This window comes from Talpa occidentalis, unplaced genomic scaffold (genome assembly GCF_014898055.3).
Source record: "Talpa occidentalis isolate TD23 unplaced genomic scaffold, MPIMG_talOcc4v2.1 talOcc4.10, whole genome shotgun sequence".
NCBI classification, from domain to species: domain Eukaryota; kingdom Metazoa; phylum Chordata; class Mammalia; order Eulipotyphla; family Talpidae; genus Talpa; species Talpa occidentalis.
The window spans coordinates 64,646,694-64,669,848 of NW_023600993.1; the positions used below are offsets into that span (position 1 = coordinate 64,646,694).

At 42.7% G+C, this 23,155-nt stretch overlaps 1 protein-coding gene across 2 annotated transcripts in view; it reads left to right on the forward strand.

Annotated features, from left to right (window-relative positions):
• Positions 1–15,246, forward strand: part of EGFR (epidermal growth factor receptor) — a 198,736-nt gene extending 183,490 nt beyond the window's left edge. Inside the window, exons 22-28 of one of the 2 annotated variants that reach the window (XM_037493498.2) lie at positions 235–310; positions 3,417–3,563; positions 5,101–5,198; positions 7,000–7,167; positions 7,512–7,559; positions 8,202–8,307; positions 9,074–15,246. In XM_037493498.2, coding sequence (XP_037349395.2) covers positions 235–310; positions 3,417–3,563; positions 5,101–5,198; positions 7,000–7,167; positions 7,512–7,559; positions 8,202–8,307; positions 9,074–9,423 — 993 coding nt within the window. In that variant the 3' untranslated portion in view covers positions 9,424–15,246. The remainder of the gene's footprint in view (positions 1–234; positions 311–3,416; positions 3,564–5,100; positions 5,199–6,999; positions 7,168–7,511; positions 7,560–8,201; positions 8,308–9,073) is intronic. The other variant, XM_037493503.2, reaches the window with a different exon arrangement.
• The last annotated feature ends 7,909 nt before the right edge of the window (positions 15,247–23,155 follow it).

Genomic DNA, 23,155 nt, shown 5'->3' on the forward strand with positions numbered 1-23,155 from the left:
AGGCCTTAGTTGTGGTGTCCACCTGACCAACTCTGGGGCCATTTAAAAGAAACCTATTGTCTGCCAGACTTAAAGTCTACTGTGCAGCTGATGTGGAGCACTAAACTGTGGGGTCAGTGGAATGTCCTGACTTTTCCATATCAGTCACTTGTAGTTTGTCCCAGAATGATTTAATTATTTTCAACAGAGGGAAGCTAATGATTGTCATATTATTTTCTCTCTCATCATTCTAAGGTGCCTATCAAGTGGATGGCTTTGGAATCAATTTTACACCGAATTTATACCCACCAAAGTGATGTCTGGAGCTATGGTGAGTGGAAATCTGATGCTAATGAATTTGTACTGAGGCTCAGCTGGTTTGGCTTGTTCATTGATTTACATTATATGCTCTGTCATTCAAGAGTTTTCTCCCAAGACAGTAACTAATAACAGTGTAATACTTGCTGTGTGTCTGTTACACTAAAGAAACATGGCCAAGGAAGTTGAGTATAAATTCCACACTAAGTGTCACTGGGGTCTCAATGAACTTGTCAGAAGAGAGGGTCATGGGGGAGAGAGACTTAAACTCAGGAAATGCCTTCACCTGCAGTCACCTTACTTCTTGTCATGAATCCAGAGTGAACAAAAGAGAAATGACCATGAGGTTCAAGGGAAGAGTTCCTGATAGAGAAAGGAAGTTTTGTGATGATTCACCAGACTATTGTTTCCTGTAGTGAACTGGATTTTTTGTGTGTCAGAGGGAATGCCTGTTGAAAAGGCAGTGAGGATGTGTCTGGGAAAAGCAAGAAAATTGAGGTGGAGTTTGCCTCTGACTCTGAGGGCCTCTCACTCTCAGGACTGAGTCCCTGATCCCAGGTCCAGCTGGGATCTCCCCAGACATGTTGCCATGCTCCCGCCTCACTGCTTTTTTACAGGAGCCTTGCCTTTAAGGAAAATGTTCTTGCCTTGTAAGAATAACTGATTTTCAATGACCACTGCTAACTTCAACTGTTTTCACATTAAGTGCTCAAATGTCACCCAGCACTCTGCTGAGAGACTGTAGACCCTTCACCCTCTGTGCTAATTTGTGAGTCATCAGCCTCTCCTCAGCTACTTAAAGCAAAGGGGGCATGTGAAAAGGAACAGTCACCTACTTCCCTAGAAATGTATATTTGAGACAAGCAATATTGAAAGGAATTAATCAGTACAAAAACAAATCATTCAGGTTTCCACTTACTATTTTTTCCTTTAGAATTATTAACTTCCCAATATTCGAAATGTATTTTTGTTTTATTTCCTGGATCTTTGTCTCCTTTGCTAGAAAGCTGACTTAAAAAAGACAGAGCTATTTGTGGATAAATCACTCTATTTTCTATGTACCTGTGATCTGAGCTGTCTGCAACGAATGAACTAGATAAGGAAATAAAGCTGTTCTGATGCCTTGTTATTTTCAAGATGTATCTTCACTTCTCACTCTGGGTCCTCCCAGAGTCATCTCCCTATCACTACGCTGACCCAGCCCCTCCTCGGTGGCCCAGCAGGTCTTCTCTCGCCCTGTTTTGCACACTCTCATCTATTCTCCAGACAACAGTCAAAATACATCTTCTATGTCAGACTTTCACTTCTCTGCTTATCATCTTTGGTTTCTCAAGTACATTCCAGATAGTCTGAAGCCCTAACCATGCTTGATGGGTTGGTGGGTTGGTGGGTGGATGCTATCTCTCCCTTCCTCCCATGTTCCAGTCAGTGGGTGCCAACTAGAAGTCCACACCTGGTCCACATTTGTTGAATAAATGAAAATCCCCTTAAATTCGATGACTTAATTCCTTTGAATGATTATAACTGTTATTAGAAATTCAGCATCACTGTGGTGGTGCCTGTCAAGTTCCCATTTCAGAGGAAACTGTTGTCATTGATTATGATCTGGAATTGTTGGACCATGAACCTGGAATTTTAGTTTAGTAAACATATCCTTTATTCCATTCTCTATTCCAATCAAGGAAAAATAATTTAATAAGTTAGGCAACTATGTGGTCTATTTTGGAGTAAAGAGAGGATTCATCCCACCTTCCAGTCTCATCCATAACCCACACCAGGTAAACACACACACACATGCACACACACACACACACCACTCTTTCTCTATTTGTTCCAAACCCTGGAAAGCTTGCCTTCCCATGGGAAGTCACTGGCATGTTGAAACACAATGCTCAAGCCTAGTTAGATGAGCATTACCTGACTTCATACATCTTGAAATGAGATTTTCTGTCAAGCTCATATTGACTCTGTGGTGGGAAAGGATAGGAGAGTCTATTTTCTTGCCTCTATACCTTTGCTTTCCTTCACTTTTCAACCTTAAATTCTATATATTTTTTTAAATTTTATTTATTTATTTATTTATGCAAGCACTGGGTATAGTCAGAAGCACGGGAGGGTGAGAGAATTCACCAGAGCCAGAGCGGGGAGCAAAACAGACTGACAAAACACTGCTGAGGGGAGCAGTGGGCACGGCAGGAGAGGTCTGCGCGCCATGTGGGACCCTCGCCTGGTGGCTGGGGATCAAACCAGTGCTGCAGAGGCTGCGGGCAGCTTCGTAGCCCAGCGCTCAGCCGCTGTGCCACCAGGGAGGCCCTTAAATTCTATATGTTAATTCAGGTCATTGTGTTTTGGAATGGCCCCTGCAAAACCCAAGCAGATCTGTGGTAATATACATCTGGAAGGTCCAGTGTCTGAACCTTGGGGCCAGGCTCTATCATGGTCACCTCTAGTGGGACCACAGTAACCTTCCCTATCCAGGTGGGAACAAGCTCCATATAACACCGTCTATTTGGAGAGAGAGAGAGAGTTCCACCAAGAGAGGCCTGAAGATAAAAGGGCCATCAAAATTAGAGGTTATCTGAAGAAACACCAATTCTAAAATATTACTACAGTTATACTTTTTTAAAACATGGTAATTGATTTTGAAATAAAAAGTATGGGATTGTGATATTTATACAAAGGGACATAGATTTTTTGTTTGTTTCTATTTTTTTAAATTATTTAAAGTTTCACATTTACAGCTTTGTTTGGAATCTCCATCTTTCCGCGTACATAGATTTAAGTCACTTAGGGCAGAAGTCTGAGTGTGTAACTCCTGCACTGTAGCATAAGAAGTTATTAAGGTGGTTATATTGTCTGCTGTTATTACTAAATGTTACCATTTCTTAGCCACTTAGTGTTTGCCAGGCACTAAACTAACATTTCAGTTGTGTTACCTTATTTGACCCTGATGACCATCGTGTAAGGCAGATACTGTCATTATCCCACTGTGCAGAGAGGTAAACAGTAGGAAGCGAGTTGCCCAAGGCCACAGAAACATGGGCTTCTCAATAGTAGAAGCAGTAGGAACACTGATGACTAAAGACTATTGACTAATGAGTGACTGCTTCATCTTCTAGGAGTCACTGTTTGGGAGCTGATGACCTTTGGGTCTAAGCCTTATGATGGAATTCCGGCAAGTGAGATCTCCACCATCCTGGAAAAGGGAGAGCGCCTCCCGCAGCCGCCCATCTGCACCATTGACGTCTACATGATCATGGTCAAGTGTGAGTGGTCACAGGCAGTCTAACCCATGTGGCTGAACCTCAGCACAGGTCCATAGAGAGGCATGGCTGCCCTCATCAGACAGTTCAGACCTTTGGTTGTCTGAAGAAATGCCATCACATTCTTTTTCTTTTTTTTTTTACAATAAAAATTTATATGGCAGGAAGTAATATTTTATTTTTTTTAAATAATAAATTTTATTTTTATATTCCCCATACAATTGCAACCCCCCCATTCTGCCATCACATTCTTTAAGGCAGACGCTTGAGTCCAGAAACATCCATAATACCACTCTCACACATTCTTCCGGAAGCACTCATTGACTCACTGAGCACTGAGACCTGACATTTGCGATGTTTGCAAGCAAATAAATAAAATCAAAGCCTCCATAAGCCATTACACCAAAATATTCTGTTCTCTGTGTTGCTTAATGAAAAAGCTGCCCACACTGGGAAGTCCGTTACCAGAGAATGAATGTTTCTAAATGCCTAACAATGAATAAACACAAGAGGAAAATAGAATCAACATTTCAGTTCGGACTTAAACCTTTCAAACAGTGGATTTATGTGAGGTCCTCTACAATTTCCAAGTAAACATTTTGATCCAAATAAGAATGTGTAACTTGATTAACACATTATTCCACCAGAATCCCCAGTTCACTTGGCTTTGAAGGTAACATTATTTGTGTGGTGAGCATTTACACAAGGGAATATGGTAGAGCCAAATTAATGTAAATGTCAGTGCATTTCTGACCTTTGACCACAAAGTCCATTTATTTTAACTTCCTAGCTCTGCTCTGAGGAACTGGAATCCGGAGAGGTTACATGATTTGTCTAAGGTCACATAGCAATCTGATCTAAAATAGCTTGACATCCTGCTACTAGAAAATAAATGTGAACCCTCAGAGGCATGAGGATTTCCAGCTGATAACTGTTCCTCCTGTTTAATCCAGGCTTAGGCCCTTGTGTAATCAATGCACTAGCATGGTTAACAAAAGCTCCCTCCAATGGAAAGCGCTGAAACATCGCCTCTTACACACATGCATGATGACTGAGCATGCAATACAATGAAAGGAGCAGAGTGGTTGAGAGGCATTCCCGAACACCTGAGTTCTTCAGGGTCTCTGGATTTATCTAAATTAAATCTGATTTCCAGCATCCAAGAATGCTGGTTGAGTACACATGAAGGTGGATGTCAAGTAAGGACTGTGAGCATAGACACAAGGACTGGATCATCAGAAAAGTTGACCAACAGCAATACTTACAGTAAAGCTGCTGTATTACTAAGGTAGTCATACCAGAATGCTAACCCTGAAAGGGTAAATGTAGAAAATTACAGGATGTCATTCTGATTCACTCTATTGTGCTTTCATGATCTTTAAACAGTAATCCGGCCAGGACTTTGTCTTTCACAAAGATTAAGTGTCTGCATCACTTTCTTGTCTAAAAGTATCTCACCATAAATGGTTTCTTTAAGCTATGCCATCTTTCTCATTTCTTTAAGAGTGCTAATGGTCCTGTTTTCTTCATTCCTTCCCAGGTTGGATGATAGACGCGGACAGTCGCCCTAAGTTCCGTGAGCTGATCATTGAATTCACTAAGATGGCCCGAGACCCCCAGCGCTACCTTGTCATCCAGGTACAACCTGCACTTGCAGTCTGTTGGAAAAAGTCTTTCTAACAAGCATCAGGATCACCTGTCTCCAGCTCACATTATTAAATCTTCCAATGTGTCAAGGCAAGCCTGGGTAAGGCACAGGGAGCAGAGTAGAGGGCCTTTGTGGTACCCATTGCTCCCTGGCCACCCCTGCCGGCCCTCTTACTGACACAGCCTCCTCACACATCATCCCTGGGCCAGCTGCTATTGCAGTAAACAAAGCATCAGCTCAGTCCAGTGGAGAAGCAGAGACTTTTAGCAGGCAAATCTGACCTCATATACCTATTTCTCCCCTTCCTATGTGAGGCTCACAGGGTAGTTTTAAAGATTCAGTGAAATAATGCATGCAAAATATATTGCATAACGCCAAAAGTTCTGCTCAGCAATTCCTCTGTGTGTGGGTGTTTGTATGTGTGTGTGGTTCCCCAAACCTATGAGCAGTTCTCCAACACCATCTCAATGTCCTAGAATTCAATACAATTCTGACACTAACTACTCAGAGATATTATTACATCCTAGAGTGAGGGTTGAGTCCTACAAGTCTGCCACCTCCCCTACCCCAACTTCAGACACCAGTCTCAAAGCCAGGTAGTTACCTTTGCTTCTGACTGACAGACTATAAATCATAAGTTCCCATGAACCCCTGCTTGGATTCAATTAATTTGTTAGTGTGGTTCACAGAATGCAGGAAACCTGGTTACTTACTAGGCTAATGTTTTTCTTAATAAAAAGATATAACTCAGGACCAGCCAAATGGAAGAGGTGCACAGGGCAATATACAGGGGAGGGACACAGCTTCTGTGCACTCTGGGTGCACCATCCTCATAGCATCTCCTCGTATTTACCAACCCCCAAGTTCTCCAGAACCCATCCTTTGGGGACTTAGAGAGGTTTCATTACATAAGCAGGATTGATTAAATAACTGGCCTTTAATGTTTGATTCAACCCCCAGGCCAGCTCCCCTCCTTGGAGGCCATGGTGAGACAGAAAGTTCCAACTCCCTAATCACAGGGCTTTCCACTGGCAACCAGCCCCCTTACTTAGGTTCTTCCCAAAAGTCACCTCATTCATCACTTAGAATATTCCAAGGGTTTTAGGAACTCTGTGCCAGAAACAGGGACAAAAACCAAATACACATTTCTGATTAATCACAAAATCACAGCACCTAGCCCCAGAGTACACACTCAATAAAGGCTGATGCTGCTTCTCTTTCTTTTTCTTCCTAAGCAGTTTGTGTTTCACTTCAGGAACTTTTAGATATCAGGGAATTTTGAAAGTTTGCATTTCAGGCAAGGAGGCGAGGGAGTTGAGGGAAGCCAACTACATTCCTAGAACCAGAGGGATTTTTTTTTTTTTAGATTTTTTTATTTTAACATTTATCATTTTTTACATTTTTTTAAACAATATTTGCTTCCCCCCACCCCCTCAGATTGAGTCCCCATAGAATTTCCTTCCCCAAGGCACCCATGCACCATCACCACAGTCCCCTGTGCTCCTCCCTCCCTCCCTCTCACCCCTCTCCCTCCTCCTCCCCTGCAGGATGTCTCTGGTTTATAATTGTCTGTTTTTCCTTTGTTGTGGTTTGCACAGTTATTATTATTTTTTTACACTGATGTCTTATTTGGTTCCCCTATATTCCTGTTATAAGTGAAACCATCCGGTATTTTTCTTTTAAACTGATAAACCGCCAGGCACCTGCTGACAATAGATCCCTGTCCCTATAGCCAAGAAATGGACTAGTATCTCTCTAGGCCTTTCTAATGGTCTCAAATCTCTGCCCCAGGGGGATGAGAGAATGCACTTGCCAAGTCCCACAGACTCCAACTTTTACCGCGCCCTAATGGATGAGGAGGACATGGAAGATGTGGTGGATGCCGACGAGTATCTCATCCCTCAGCAGGGCTTCTTCCATAGCCCCTCCACCTCTCGGACGCCCCTCCTGAGTTCTCTGGTATGAAATTTTCACTCTTTTTCAATTTAGGTCTGCTGGTTTGAACCAATTGAGTTTTAGAGAAAATGATCCCCATCCAATGAGTTCACATGGGACAAAGTGGATTTTCACCAAATGGTAAAACCCAAATCAAATTGAGTCAAGTAAGCGTAGTGATTATTTTACTGCCTTACACAACTTGATGGTAATCATTTCTAAGGTCCACTGAAGAACAAAATTAAACCAGAACGAATGCTAGTTTTTCTAATGCTAATGAGCACACAAAACTAAGAAAGTTTTAGAACATCTGCTCCTTGACCCCCACCTCCTGCAATCACACATCAGCGGCTATGTTTCTTTTCCAGAGTGCCACCAGCAACAACTCCACCGTGGCATGCATCGATAGAAATGGGGTATGTATGAAGACCTAGTCAGCCAGAATCAGGCAGTAGCTCAGTGTTGGGGTTCTGTTAGACACTGACCTGGAAGCTCTTGATTTTCCTCCTAAATGCCCCGCGGGACAGTGGTTCCCTTTCCCCTGTCCTGAGGCCAGCACTTAGCCATGGCTTATCAGTCTTGTTAAAAGCATGGTTCTTGGATCTGCTGCAGCACCAAGGGGCTTGTTAGAAATACAGTTTCCCAGACCTGCTAACATAGGGTTTCTGTGCGTCGGCCAGCCTTCCTGAGAATACTGATGCACATCTTATGGGACCTTGTCTGGACCCACACTGACCAACAAAGAACCCTCCAGCCACATGTGGCTACTTAAATTTAAACTTTTATGGGGAAAATTAAGAAAAATTAAAATCTGGTTTCTCACACATTTGAAGTATTCAGTCATTTGTGACTGTGTCTGCCATGTGGAGGAGTAAGGATTATGGCCATTGGTTGTTACAGAAGCCCCACCAGACAGCACTGACCAGGGCCTTCCTAGGTCCGGGGAGGGAGGCATCTGCGGGGCTAATAGGAATTATGTCCTTCTGCAGCCCTTCTAGTGAAAATGCGTTGAACGAGGTCTTGGGTGGTTTTACATTGATACCTCTAACCTTCCCCAGCAGAGCTGCCCCCTCAAAGAAGACAGTTTCCTGCAGCGGTACAGCTCGGACCCCACCGGCACCCTGCCCGAGGACAGCCTGGATGACTCCTTCCTCCCCGTGCCTGGTGAGTGGCTCCTGGGACTGTCACAGTCCTTGACCTGTCCCTAGAACTGGCCCCCACCCAACCACCTGACCAGAGGTGGGGATGGACACAGAGAAAGGAGTGGGAGGCAGACATACCCAGGCACTGGGCAGTACACAGTGCAAGTGTGCCCAAGTTGTCTGCTAGTTTTTTAGGGTGAATCTACAGCTTTTCTAGAATTTGAAGCAAATATATGTGGGGGATATGGGTGCGAGTATGATGTGTAGGTATGAAAGTGAAAATGTGTGTGCTGTGTATGTGTGTGAGCATGTGTTTAAGCTCTGTGTGTATGTATCAGTGTGTGAGCATGTGTGACTATGTGAGCACATGTGGGTATATGTCTATGTCAATTATGTGTGAGCGTTGGTGTAAGAGTGTGTGAATGTGTTCAGATGTTTGTTAGTCCCCATCTCTGTCCTGGCTTCATTGTTGTCATGTAAAACATGCATTTTCCTAGTGGAAACTTTATCTCTAGGCATTCCCAACCTGCACACACACACACACACAGAGGCAGGTTATCCTTAGAGAACTTTTGCTTGGCAAAACATAGATGTGCCAGTTGTTTGAGAAGTACAGAAAAAGCGCAGTTTATTCCACAACAACAAAAAGTAGTGTCTTCCCAGGCTTGCTACCTGCTGTGGTTAGTACCTCATTGCAGAATATAGACTGGGGTGGGAGAGGCCAATGACCTCCTGCTTGATACTGTGCTTTGCTGATGACTTCATCTCTGATTTCTTTTCATTTTCAGAATATGTAAACCAGTGTGTTCCCAAAAGGCCTGCAGGCTCTGTCCAGAACCCTGTCTATCACAACCAGCCCCTACATCCAGCTCCTGGCAGAGACCCTCACTACCAAAACCCCCACAGTAATGCGGTGGACAACCCTGAGTATCTCAATACCACCTGCCCTTCCCACGTCAATGGCCCCACCCTCTGGGCCCAGTCAGGCAGCCATCAGACCAGCCTGGACAACCCCGACTACCAGCAGGACTTCTTTCCCAAGGAAACCAAGTCCAATGGCATCTTCAAGGGCCCTTCAGCTGAAAATGCAGAATACCTTAGGGTAGCACCACCCAGCAGTGAATTTATTGGAGCATGACCATGGAGAATAGCCCCAGCCATAAAAATTCCACATGGCTCACCCACCATGGACCCAACCATGGCAGCTACTCCTGATCACCAAGTCCTGATAACAAAACCTATGTTCACTATTGGACCATGAACTGGTTTTGCCATATTTGCTGTGACCAACCAGCCTTTCAGCCAGGAAGCCCTCCACTGGGATGCACCACAGGGAGTTGCAGGTATATTCCTGTGACATTCCTTTGTCTTCAAACTGTAAGCCTTCCACAAAATGGCATCCAGCAAGAATGTTGTCCATTTGGACAAAGTTCACCTTTAAATGAGGTATATTTGGAAAAAAAGCACACAACTATATATATAAGGAGTTTTATTGCTTGGGGACCTGTGGGGTTTTTAACTATAATCATTGACTTTGTTTTTAAGGGGCTTTTCTAACAAGGAAGAAGCTCACTCATAGCACTTGATGCACAAGTTGGTCCAGACCCAACTGTGACCTAGAAGCAAGGGCCAAAGTCTTCCAGCTAACACTTGACTTCACTGGCTCTGTGTCAAGACTCTTCCATTGTGAGACAATTAAGCAAACAGGAAGCCCTCCACATCCCAAGTAGGCATGATCGGTACTGTACCCAACCATGGGTATACAAAAGGATAAGCCACTTTGACCATTCCTGGGTGACAAAGAAAAGGAGGGGATAGAATTCTTCCTCAGACTTTTATATAAGTGTCTCCATGGTATTTGCTCTCCACTCACTGAACTAGTGTTTTCTAATTGTAAGTATTAGACTTACTTGTTTATTTTCCATTCCGTTGTTTTAAAACTCTATATGCTTTCCCTATCAGCAAGAGGAGACGGTACATCAGATAATGTGAGCAAGGCCAGCTCATATTTGATTCATCAGCATTTGGACCAATAGCCTTTAATTAAGATGGAGGACAATGCAAGAACCCCGAGATCTGAGTGTCAGATAAATGCACGAAGTCCTTTGGGTCAGGAAATATATGAAAGACTCCAAAAAAAAAAAAAAACTTCTTTAAATACTTATTTAGCCTCTCCCCAAAAACTATTTAGTTTAGACAATTTTCTTTTTACTTCACTTTAAAAGTTTTTATTCAAAGGGTACTGGGTTGGTCCCTGGTAAGCTGCCCCAAAGCCTCTCCCTGTGCTTTGTGAATAAAAGCATCCAGGTTCTGGGGCCACTGTGCAAGAACTTAGAGCCCTCCTACTCTGGGCAACTTTACAGGTGGAAATAAAGCTAGTATTATGTAGAGTGTGCAATGCAAGTGGTAAATATGAAATTAGAGTTTGAAGTTGAAGATAATGCATTCAGAACACCTACAGGTGCTTTAGAAGAAAAAACCATTTTTCCTCCTAGTAATTTCCCTGTCATTAGGGATCCATCTAGTTAGGACTCCGCCTTTTTTTTCTAATCTGAATGTCCCTGCAGCCTGATCAGTCAGTGGCAATCGTTGGCAGTGTTTTCAGCACTCTTGGTCAGCAACCACCATTTCAGTTTATCAAGGAAAATATGTTTCAGACAATATTTTCAGCTTACAGACACATACAAAATTTTCTATTTGCTTTGAAGTTATTTTTTGACACTCAGATGGATTAGGGTCCCACTGTTTTGTTACCAAAATGTTTTACTTTGTCTCCATGGAAATATAAACTATCTTCAATTTCATTATGTTCTCAAATACTCTTGTATGTCTGTGCCAGTCCGGACATTGCTACTAAAGATACAAAACTAAATAAAACATATTTCCTATTTCCAAGAAATTCACAATTTAGCAAAAAAAATGAACTGAAGTATTAACCTTAAAACAGCATGACAGGTGCCAGGTAAGACATGCCCACAGGCCCCAGGCAGCACAGATGCCAGGTGTATTCGGAGGTGTATTCAGCCAAGGAACAATGGAGCTGGGACCAGGGTGTAGCCACAAGGAAGAGAAAGTACATTCTCTGCGCCGGGACCCCTAACAAAGAAAGAGTCTTCCATGGAACCACTAGTAAAGTAGGTTTACAGACCACGTTGTCATCTTCAGGAGCCTGGGAATTAAGCTTGCAGTGATCCTCACATTTCTTATATGTGTCCCCAGTGGGGACTTGAATGAGTAAGATTAAGCAGCTTTGCTAGGAATCTGAAACGTATACCACTGTCAGTAAGCCACTTTTCTTATTCACCTCAGAACATCGAGAAATCTTGTAGTCAGAAGCTCACTCTGCTCTTGGGAACAGCAATTCAGTTGACTCTCACTCACTTGTTAAGAAACGGGTCAGTCAGGAGGTGCAGGACAACAATTTGTAGCATTTTTGTAACTGGAAATATTTTTCCTATACCATAATAAAACAGCAACGATTATTCAAGTTTTTTTCTTCTCCTTTGTATTTCACTTTTCCTGCATAAAATCTAGTTTCTAAATTCACTTAATTTTAAGATTTTTATTTCCCTCAATGTTGTGGCCACGTCTGTCCAGGCAGGAGCAGGGACCTGGTGGTGCTTCAGACCTAAGAGAGTAGATCCTGGGGCAGGCTGGTGCTGACTGTGGGAGTGTCAGAAGAGGGCTCCCCAGGCCTGCAGGAGATCCACAGCCCGGCCCTGCTTGGTCACATTTCAAAGCTATACTCAGTCCCTGTGTTCTTCATCATGGACACCAGACCTGGACGGCCTGTGTGCTGTTTCTTCAGGTCAGTACTAGAGACCTTTCCCAGGGGCCAGCCTCAGAGCTGGCCCTGGAAACTGGGTAAGGTAGGAGTTGAAAGTTAACATTTACATTGGGCACTGTCCTTACATAGGTCTTCTTATAAACTCTAAGGAGTCCCTTAATTAAACATAGGAAAATAATTGTGTCATCTCATAAAGTAGAACAGAGATGACTTCTTCCAAAGTCTGAACTTGCTTTCAGTCCAGTTATTCCTGATTCATAACTAGGAGCTCTATGGGGCCATCATGTGGCAACCCTGATAGCACAGCCAACAAATATATTGAAAATTCTTAAATTTGAGCTCTAGCTCTCCCCCAACTACAAACGAAAATCAGCTGTGACCTGCACAGCCACAGCAGGCACTGGTTCTCAAGTGTAGCTGCCCAGCGAACCTCCTAGATCCCAGCCAAAAAGTTTCTAATTGAACTTGTCTCAGAGACAGCCCAGGCTTAGGGACATTTTAGAGCTCTTCTGGATTATTTTGATGAAAACCAGAATTTAGGAAACACTTGTGAAAAGGGAAGTCCGTACAGGAAGAGACAGCCTGGTGGCTTCCTGCTCTATCTACTTCCCTGTAGACCTCAGCTGCACAGTGAGGACAAGCCTGGTAGATGATCACCCTCAGCTCCCACCCTCCCTGCCACTGGAACCCCCTGGTCAGCTTAGGAGAAGGGAGCTGGGTTCCTCAGACCAATGGAATTGGAACCTAGGGGGTTCCCCACATGATATTCATGGACAGCCAGAGTTGAACCCTCTTCTTTAAGGCCACCTTTAGTTGTGTGAGCCTGTGCATCCGTGCCATGGCCCCAGCCAGGGCAGAGTGAAAACGACTGGGCATGCTGAGGATTCCTGGTTCAACAACAGAACCGTGTGTCTGCACTGTGCCACGACTTGGCCTTGAGTGGCCATTTCCAAAGCCTCCAATTCCTTGTAACCAACAATGGATCCTTGAAGTGGCAAATACCCAGATCTGAGTGTTGATAAAGTGCTGATACAGTTTGCATTTTCTAAGAAATAGTGTTAGAAAATCAGTCTCTTCCCAGGGAATGAGCTGCTTAAGTTACAGCTGTTGAAATCGTCCTTGTGTCTACTTTGTGTTTCTTTCCTTTGATAAGCACATGTTTTCATTGTAATCATCTGTTTATATTTCTTTGCCTGGGGCTGTAAAACCTCACTGAATAGAAATCCCTACTTCTGTTACCAGCAACAACCAGAGTATCAAGGCACTACATTTTTGTACTATTAAAACCACATTCAGACAGGATTTTTAAATGTCAATCTATTTTTGTAACTTTTTGGAGGAATGTTAACTTCTTGATGTAGCACTGAACTTTGTAAGATATATTTCTAGGAAAACTCACTTTTCTACTACTAAGGAAATAGTTTACTTTAAAAAGACTACAATGGAATCAAAATTTGAAAGTGAATTATTCATTTAAAGGGGTTAAACTGAAAGAAAAGTTTCTTCTCTCTTCTAAGATACAACCTCACTGATGAGCTAAGCTAGGTCATTATCCTAATGAAGAAGAGGATGGTACTTTTTATATTTATAAAATTAGAAAGGTTGGAAAGTACATTTAGACTAGCCTTAATCTAAAGCAGTTTCTGTTGAGTTTTTGGAAGAGAATTCTTATCTGTTATCACTAATAAATGGATTCAATTGCATGTTACTCCACTCATCTGCCAATATGACCCTATAAATGTAAGAAAAGCAATAATATAGCACTTTGTTGATTTATATATACTAATCTAAGTTTGAGGCAAATATTTTTATTTTTATATTTACAGTTGATATGCATCTACCAATTTAGACTAGAAATATCTACAGATCCCTAATATTCAGCATGTTTTGGTTACTCAATATCATGATGAAGTCCATCCATGGTCTTACCAAGCCTTTCCATCACCATGCAGAAGGGAGTCTTAATCCCAGCTGCACAGCAATCTTATATAAAGAACTTTTGAAAATCACAAGGCCCATCTATACCCAGGTCAAATAACTGTGAACATCTAGAGATGAAACCCAGGCTGTTTCCTATATATAGCTCGTAATATCTTTCTGATGTACTACCAGGGTTGAAAACCACCAACCTAATAATTAGCCACAGGAGCCTGGAATTGCTGGCAAATTCTGCTGATGCTGGGACCTCAGGAACAGCTCCCAGCTCCAAAACCACCAAATCACGTGACCTCAGCATCTGCCACTGAGCATCAGGGAACTAGACAGAGGCTCTGGGACAGATGCCCAAGTACTAAAAAGGAGAGGATCTAGCCATCCATGAAAGAAAGGAAATGTAGAACAGATTCCCCTCCTCCATTTCCTCAATTAAAGGTAGACTGGTTGTAAAATAAAGAACATTCTTGCTGTTTGTGCGAACACCCTCCCTCTAATAACCAAGTGACCTTCATTTCCCAAGATAAAAGAAAACATTGACTTAGCAGTTACATCACAAAGGGTAGACGTCAGTAGGCTTGCATAAGTCGTTGGATGCTTTCCAGAGTCCAATAAGAGGATTCTTGCTTTAAGACACATTTTTAATTTTTTCCTAAGTGATATCTGGGTTAAAATCTAAAGCAATTAATATTTCTTTCTCTCCATGTCTGTCTGCACAACCACAATACGTCCTTTGATATCCCAAGTCCATCCTGTCTGAATTGCCGCAGAATCCCCACCCTGTCACCCAGCAGATGAAATAACAAGGTGTATTTACTTAAAAAAAAAAGTAAATAAATAAAAAGACCTTTTAAGTTACTTTGTCTACAATATCATCTTGCTCTACAATATAATCTCTTGGAAATTAAGAGATCCTGTGGATCTGACTAATGTTAGAGGTGATTCTGTTACCGGTTAACAATAGCAATAACTTCATCCTGAAAACAAGTGAGCAATGGCTTCTACATATGGTACATTTTAATATTGTAAGTTTTGCTATGATGAAAGTAGTATTTGTACAAAGAAAACACAAGATTCTCTTTTATTTGGTTTATACTGTGGATCAGAACATGTTGATTGTATATTGAGTATTAAAAATTTTTGATGTATATTATTCATTGTTCTTTACTTATAAATACCTTATAATAATAATATTGTATTCTTTGTTAACAATGCAACAGTGTTGTATTAGTTATTAATCAATAGGTGTTATTTCCTAACTCTAAAGTTAATAAAATTTATTTTTAGAGCAGTTTTATTTTCACCAACTGCCAAAAGTATAGGTACCTCCTGCTCACAGAGTGCAAAGTACAGGTATCTCCTACTCACAGTCCCTTCCTCCCGGCCCCATCCACATCCACACCCAGAGGCCTGGTATCAGTTCAATACTGGAAGTTTCCTCTGTGGCGGTGGAGTTGGGAAGCACCCCTCCCAGAGCACAGGCTCTCGATGCACATAATGCCTGCAGACTGAGCTCTCCAGAAGCTGCATCCCATTACCTGTTCACTTCCATCTAGGAGCTCTTTTCCAGATCCCCTTCATAGTGCCTCCAACTTCCCAGAGCTGAGAGGGAATTTCTTGATGGAAAAGACTTTTCTATGGCAAGTAATGTTTGCTTCTTTGGAGGCACCAAATTGACAAGAGTTTTGCTGTGATTCTGCTAAATGACAAACTTTGAAAGTCAGAGGAATTAATAAGCAGCAACTCTGTGAAGGGGCTTGGCATCAGCCGCTCACACTCACCATCGTGCACCCTCTGTGTGGGGAGAATTCCCACCCATCATGACTTTCATGCATTTCATTTAAGTGAGATGCTACTCACCCATTGAGGAACATTCCACCAAAACCAGAGGAAATTATTCTATTGTGAGTGAGGTGACAGTACTATGAACACTCAGATTCTTGTTTAAATACTTGCACAGAGAAATGATTAAAATGATGAGTCTTTGCATTTGCACCAGCCATAGGAGTGAGTTAGGTGATTTAATTCATCTCAACAGCTGAGAAAAAGTAAATGATACCCCTAAAGAGAGAACAGCGTCCAGAAACTGAATGTCTGTGGATGGCTGGGATGATGGGAGGTAGGATGCACAGGCAGGAAGGGGAGACATAGTTAATAAGGTGCTTAAAGAGGGCACAGGGAATTGGGCACCCAGCCTAAGAGAACAGTCCACCGCCTTCCAGGAGACTCTTGTTCCAGAGGAAGACGTCTAACCTCCCTCTCTGTTGCTGCTCCCCTGCAAGCTGGCCAGCACACGGAGACCTACCTTCTTCCTGACCCTGGAGGACCAAGGACAAGGGAGGCGTCCCCTGGCTCACAGGCACTGATGCCTGTGGTGTCATCTTGATCATTTCCAGGAAAACCATGCAGCCTTGTGTTGTTCATTCTGAAGATCATCAGTCCCCCACATACAATCTGTGTGGAATCAGGACATTAAGATAACGAAGGCCTTGCTTGTACAATAGGCAAATCGGGACCATTCAGAGTTCTCTGCCAGCCCCCAGGCCCCTGGTCTCCTGAGCTTCCACATCAAGGCTATGTGAGGTACCCAAGAAAAGACATGACCTTGGAGACCAAAACCTTCAATTAGGGGGGTTAGTGCCATATAGAAAGGTAAGTTTCCACAAGTGAGGTAGCCACAGGGAGTATTTTGGGGCACTGACCACCTCAAACCCAAAATATCCCCAGAGTGCAGACGGTGGGTCCCAACGCCAACGGAGCACCTGACCCCAGGACAAACTCACCACACCACAGTCTTCCCCATCCCAAAATTCTAGCTGAAGCTCTGTAGGGATGGGGCTTCAGCTTAAAGAAATTTTATCTTTGGACCAATAAATAAATCTGTAAAAGTAATCAGCACTCTCTAGGGAGAAAACCAGTTTCCCAAGATTAGGAGGTTCTGTGAAGAAGGATTGGGCTGTACCTCCAGAACTGCCTGGGAACCCATGTTCAAAGCTGGGCTGTCTCTCTTGAGACAAGTTCCCCATACTGGGCAGTGTTTCGGCTGCTGGTAAAACCAGCAAGGCCTTGCCTCCACACCCAGAAAAGCCATAGGTTATATCTGATTTTTGCCTTAGTCTCAAAAAAAGTAAGTAAAATAGAATTAAAGTCTGTGACATACAACTGTAAGTTATAAATGTGCTTCTTAAGGATCCTCACCCTCTGCTCTCCATCAGTCATACCACAAGCCCCAACAGACACGCCAGCCACAAAGACAGAATGACAGGTAAATCTTTCCATGGTTCTACCTTGAATCTCTTTCTCTCTACCTGAATTTCTCTCCCTCAGCACTGAGTTAGAAAACCCAGCACTGATGCTGGTTTTTTTTAAAAAAAAAAATTATGTTCTTTACCTCACTCCAGAAAGTTAACCCTCTGAACCCCCAGCAAAGACCATTCACCATCCCAGAACATCATGTGTGTGTATCTTCAACAAGAACACAGATGTCACCACACCCACTACTCTGGTTCAATGGCACATCACAACGGGCCACCCTGGGCCACTGTTTGGACATGGAAGCCTGCACAATGAAAAATGTTGAGCAAGCCTCCAGCCTGGGCTTGCTTGGGCACAGAATCCCTCATGTTCTCAGCACCTGAGCTTGGACAGAAGACGCGCAGCTGGGAAGCTCAGTGAACTTCTTGTCCTGCCTGAGAATGCAGGTCATGAACTAGAGGACAGACATCTGGGAAGACTAGTGAGATCCACAACCTAGGGTACCCCTCACCTGGGAAATGGCACTGCCCAAGCAAGTAGGACCTGATAACTCAACAGAAAGTGTGAAGTTGAAAGTTTCCAGAAGCCTTAAAGGGCCACTCGGTTTTCTAAAATGCATCATCTCTTCTTTCCTTGAACCAGTGATGCCATTTAAAAACCCAGTGATATTAGCACCTCTAGGTAGAAGTGGAGGTTGGAAGAGAGATGGTCGTTCTCCTTTTCACTCCAAAGACTTTAAAATATTCCAGAACATAGAAAAATATGGAAAGTTTTCTCATTCGTTCTATAAGATTAAATAGTATTAATATAAAATACTATAAGAAGCCTTACAACTTCATTTATGAATATAAATGTAGAAACACTAAACAGAATAGAAAAAATTAAATCATTTATTCCAGGATCTCAAGGACAGTTCAATATATTTTGTTTATATTTATGAAGAAAATAATAAAGAAAATGTTTAATAGGAAAAATGTTGACTATTATCACTTCTGTTACTCAAAAATTCTGAGATGCTGTGTTTTGGAGATAAGGAAAAACATCTTACTTATATACTACATATTTGCATCTTTAGAGTATAGTTAGCAAACCCTGTCCCCTGTCTACAGATCAAATCCAGTCACGGTCTGTTTATGTAAATAAAGTTTTATTAGAACATTGTCCCACCTATTCCTGCATGTCTTGTCTGTGACTGTCTCCACCCCACAACCAGTGCACTGAATAGTTGTAGCAGGGTTCCTACAATCTGCAAACCCAAAATATTTCCTATCCAGCCCTTTACAGAAGTTTGCTGAGCCCAAATCAATTGGCTAAAAAAATAAAGAAAACTCAGTAGATTAACCATGTATAAATATAATCAATAGCTTTCCTACATGCCATCAATCATTAAGTAGATAATGTAATGGAAAAAGAATCCTATTTAAGATAGCAACTAACACTATAAAACAGGAACAAAATTAAATGTGCAATGACAGTCTAAAAACAAAAACTATGCTGGCATTTATGAAAAGACTTAAAAAGTAAATTTCATTCATGGCTATGGTGACTTAGCCTTGCACAGATATTAATTCATCCCTAATTATTACATAAATTCAATGCTATTCAAATGAAAGCTCAATCATTATTGGGAAGGAGTTCTAGAACTTGGAGTCTAGAACAGAAAGTGTGTCCAAAATAAGCAAGCGGGCTTCCCTGGCAGCCTAGTGATTAAGTCTCAGGGCTATCAACACTGTGGCCTGAGTTTGATCCCTGGCCAAGGAGATAACCACATGGCACAACAGACCTCTCCTGTCTCCCCCACTGCTTCCCTTAGCAGTATATTTTAGTAAATGCATTTGTTCTGCTCCCCACTCTGTCTCTAGTGAATCCTCTCACCCCACACACCTCTGGCCTACACCCCAGTTCTTCTATGCAATAAATATATAAATCTTAAAAAAAATAAAATAAGGAGCAACATGGCGGCGAGGAGACGCTGCGAGTAAGATCTCCCATTAAAAAAAAGTGAATAGGGAGGAAAAGCGGCAGGTCCCAGTGAGAACTGGGACACGGAAGATAAACGGGTGACGCCAGCGAACTGCCCGAAGAAGAAACTGGCCATAAAAGAGGACTAGAAGGGAGGGAAGCGCAGAACCCTGCTCCCCTCCCCCGCCCACAGAGGCGGCACTCTCCGACCGGCAGAGAGGAGGGAACAACAAACCAAAACGGCCCACAAGAACAAACGACGCAGCAAGCGGGACTGTGAGTGGAAAGGAACTATTGCAGCCACCACACCCCGTGAACGGGAGCTGAGGCGAACCCTGCAGGATCCGCGCGGCGGTGAGCGAACGGTTCCGGGCGCCATTAGAGAAGAACAAAGACCCCGGGAGACGCGCACACAGCCCGGGCTGCCGGTAAGCTGGCGCGGGAAAGCGGTGCGCTTGGCGCACTTGAAAAGAAAACGCAGACCGGGATCCGGCTGCCCAGGTCCCCGCGCCTGCGACCTAGGCTTGCGGGGAGACGCGCTGAGGCCCTCACTGGGGTGAAAGTCCCTCCCTGAGTGAGCAGGAACCAGGCGCCCAGGCACCGGAGCAGGTGCAAAAGGCACCATTCCCGCGCCACTGAACTGGGCTACAGCCCGCGTCCTGGAACTGAGGGCTTTGAACTGAGACCCGGGCCACGAAAATTCGGGGCGTGGTTTCTCCACGACGGTGGGGCACAAGGCAGACACAGCACCCCAAAGCTGTTGAGGTGTACCCTACCATTCCCGCTCTGTTCTCTGTCCCACGGGGTGGGGGGAGGCGAAAAACAGCCCCCCAAGGACAATAGGAGAGATCTCTGGCGCCACCTAGCGACCAGGAAAAAAAAAAGTCACTAACACCCTATAAAACAGGACATTTCTTAAGACTGCTTGAAAAGGGCAGAAGGTTTCTGGAGGACCCAGTGGCCAGCCGGGAAGTTATTCCACGCCAGGCCCCTTCCGACCAGCAGTCTGAGCCCACAGAGGGAGCAGGCACCCACGTCCGGGGCAGACCGGGTGCGCAGAAGAGTGTGCCTGAAACCGGAGGCGCAGGGACTGCATCCCGCTTCGCCATTTGAGAACAGGGACATTTCTTCAGTAAAAACTGCCTAAAACCAGCAGAAAGCTCCCCCAGAAGACAGAGATGGCTCCCGGAAGAGCCAGAGGGGAGCGGAGAAGTTCACCCAAGATGTCAGTCAGTCCGAGCAACACAGTGTCCCAACGCATACGACAAATTAGAAAACAGACAGTAGGGAGTAGAAGAACCACACGCAACCTAAAAACTCCTCAGGAAAGAAGCACACCACAAAAAGAAAACCACTCCCCAGATTGCAACGACAGCAACTTGGAAGAACTTCTGAGCCTTCCAGAAAGAGAATTTAAAATTGCCATGATTAAAAAAGTGATAGATCAGAAGAAGGAAATTGAGTCCCTAAAGAGGGAAGTAAGAGAAATGCAGGAGATCAAAGAATTAATGGAGGAACTAAAGAACTCTGGGAAAAGCAATGAAAGCAGAATAGATGAAATGGAAGAACGAATAAGTAATCTTGAAGACACAGAAATAAAAAGAACCAAAACAGAAAAGGAAAGAGAAGTACGAAGGAAAAAGAATGAAGAAAGACTTCGGGAACTATCTGACTCCATGAGGAAAGGAAATATAAGAGTTATAGGAATTCCAGAAGGAGAGGAGAGAGATGTAGGAACAGAGAAAATATTCATGGATATAATTGAAGAGAACTTCCCAAATGAGAAGAAGGAGCTGAAAATTGATATACAAGAAGCAAGAAGAACACCAAACTTCCACGACGAAAGGAAAAACACAGCAAGACACATAATAGTAAAGCTCCCAAGAATCCAGGACAAGGAAAAAATAATGAAGCTGACAAGAGGGAAGACACAGATAACATTCAAAGGAAAACCGATCAGGCTGACATCAGACTTCTCTGAAGAAACACTACGGGCAAGGAGAGAGTGGAGGGACATAGTCAACAGACTCCAAGAAAACAGATGCCAACCAAGAATACTCTATCCCGCAAAGCTCTCTTTCCTCCATGACGAAAGAATATGGACCTTCCCAGACAAAGAGAAACTCCGGAATTTCATTGCGACTAAACCCCCACTCCAAAAAATACTACAAGGAATCCTAAAGCCAGAACCTCAGAGGGACGAATAACAACGAAAGAAGACCAAAAAAAAAAAAAAAGTTATTAAAAGAATAAATAAATAAAATCAAAGGAAAGACAAACATAATGGCAAATACAGATTCTAACATATCAATATTAACTCTAAATGTAAATGGACTAAACTCTTCAATAAAAAGACACAGAGTTGCAGCCTGGATTAAGAAACAAAACCCAACCTTTTGCTGTCTCCAGGAAACACATTTAGCTACAAAAGATAAAAATAGGCTCAAAGTCAAAGGATGGAAAACAATCCTACAAGCAAATGGGCCAAAAAAGAAAGCAGGAACAGCTATACTTATATCAGATAAAACAGACTTCAAACTCAAAAAAATAAAAAGAGACCCCAATGGTCACTACATTATGATTAAGGGGACAATACTTCAAGAAGAAATAACACTCATTAACATATACTCACCAAACGAAAGAGCACCAAAATATATCAGACAACTGTTGTCCTCTCTGAAAACAGACATCAGAGAAAACACATACGTAGTGGGAGACTTCAACACACCACTATCAACAATGGATAGATCAACAAGACAAAAAATAAGTAAAGAAACTAAAGCTCTAAATAAGGACCTAGAGCATTTGGGCTTAACAGACATCTATAGAACACTAAACCCAAAAAAACGGAGTACACATTTTTCTCAAGCGCACACGGATCATTCTCCAGGATCGATCACATACTGGGGCACAAGACAAACATCAACAGATACACCAAGATTGAAATCATACCAACCATCTTTTCTGACCACGAAGGCATCAAACTAGAAATAAATCATAAAAAGAAGGCAAGGAACTATCCTACCTCATGGAGATTAAAAGCCACACTACTGGAAGACCACTGGACTAACGAGGAGATCAAAGAAGAAATTAAAAAATTCTTTGAATTGAATGACAAGGAGGACACCAATATCCTAAATGTATGGGATGCAGCAAAAGCAGTAATAAGAGGAAAATATATAGCAATAGAAGCTCACATCAAAAAACAAGAAAGAACTCAAAGAAACAACCTAATCTCGAAGCTCAAATATCTAGAAAAAGAACAACAAAAAACCCCAGAACCAGTAGAAGAAAAGAAATAATAAAAACCAAAGCAGAAATAAATGAAATTGAAACTAAAAAAACAATCCAAAAGATCAATGAAACCAAGAGCTGGTTCTTTGAAAAAATCAATAAAATAGACAAACCCCTAGCCAGGCTCACAAAGGAAAAAAGGGAGAAAGCACAAATACACAGAATCATAAATGAAAGAGGAGAAATCACAACGGACACAGCAGAAATCAAAAGAATAATCAGTAACTACTATGAACAGTTATATGGAAACAAGTTCAACAATCTAGAGGAGATGGACAAATTCCTACAACTCTACAATCACCCAAAGCTAGATAAAGAAGAAATAGAACACCTAAACAGACCAATACAAGCAGCGAAATTGAAATGGTAATTAAAAAACCTCCCCAAAAACAAAAGCCCAGGACCTGATGGATTTACAAATGAATTCTACCAAAGATTCAGAGACGAATTAGTGCCTATCCTTCACAACTCTTCCAAAAATTGAGAAGGAAGGGACAATACCAAACACGTTCTATGAAGCCAATATTACACTAATACCAAAACCGAATAAGGACAACACAAAAAAGGAAAACTATAGGCCAATCTCCCTAATGAACACTGATGCAAAAATCCTCAATAAAATTTTAGCTATCAGAATCCA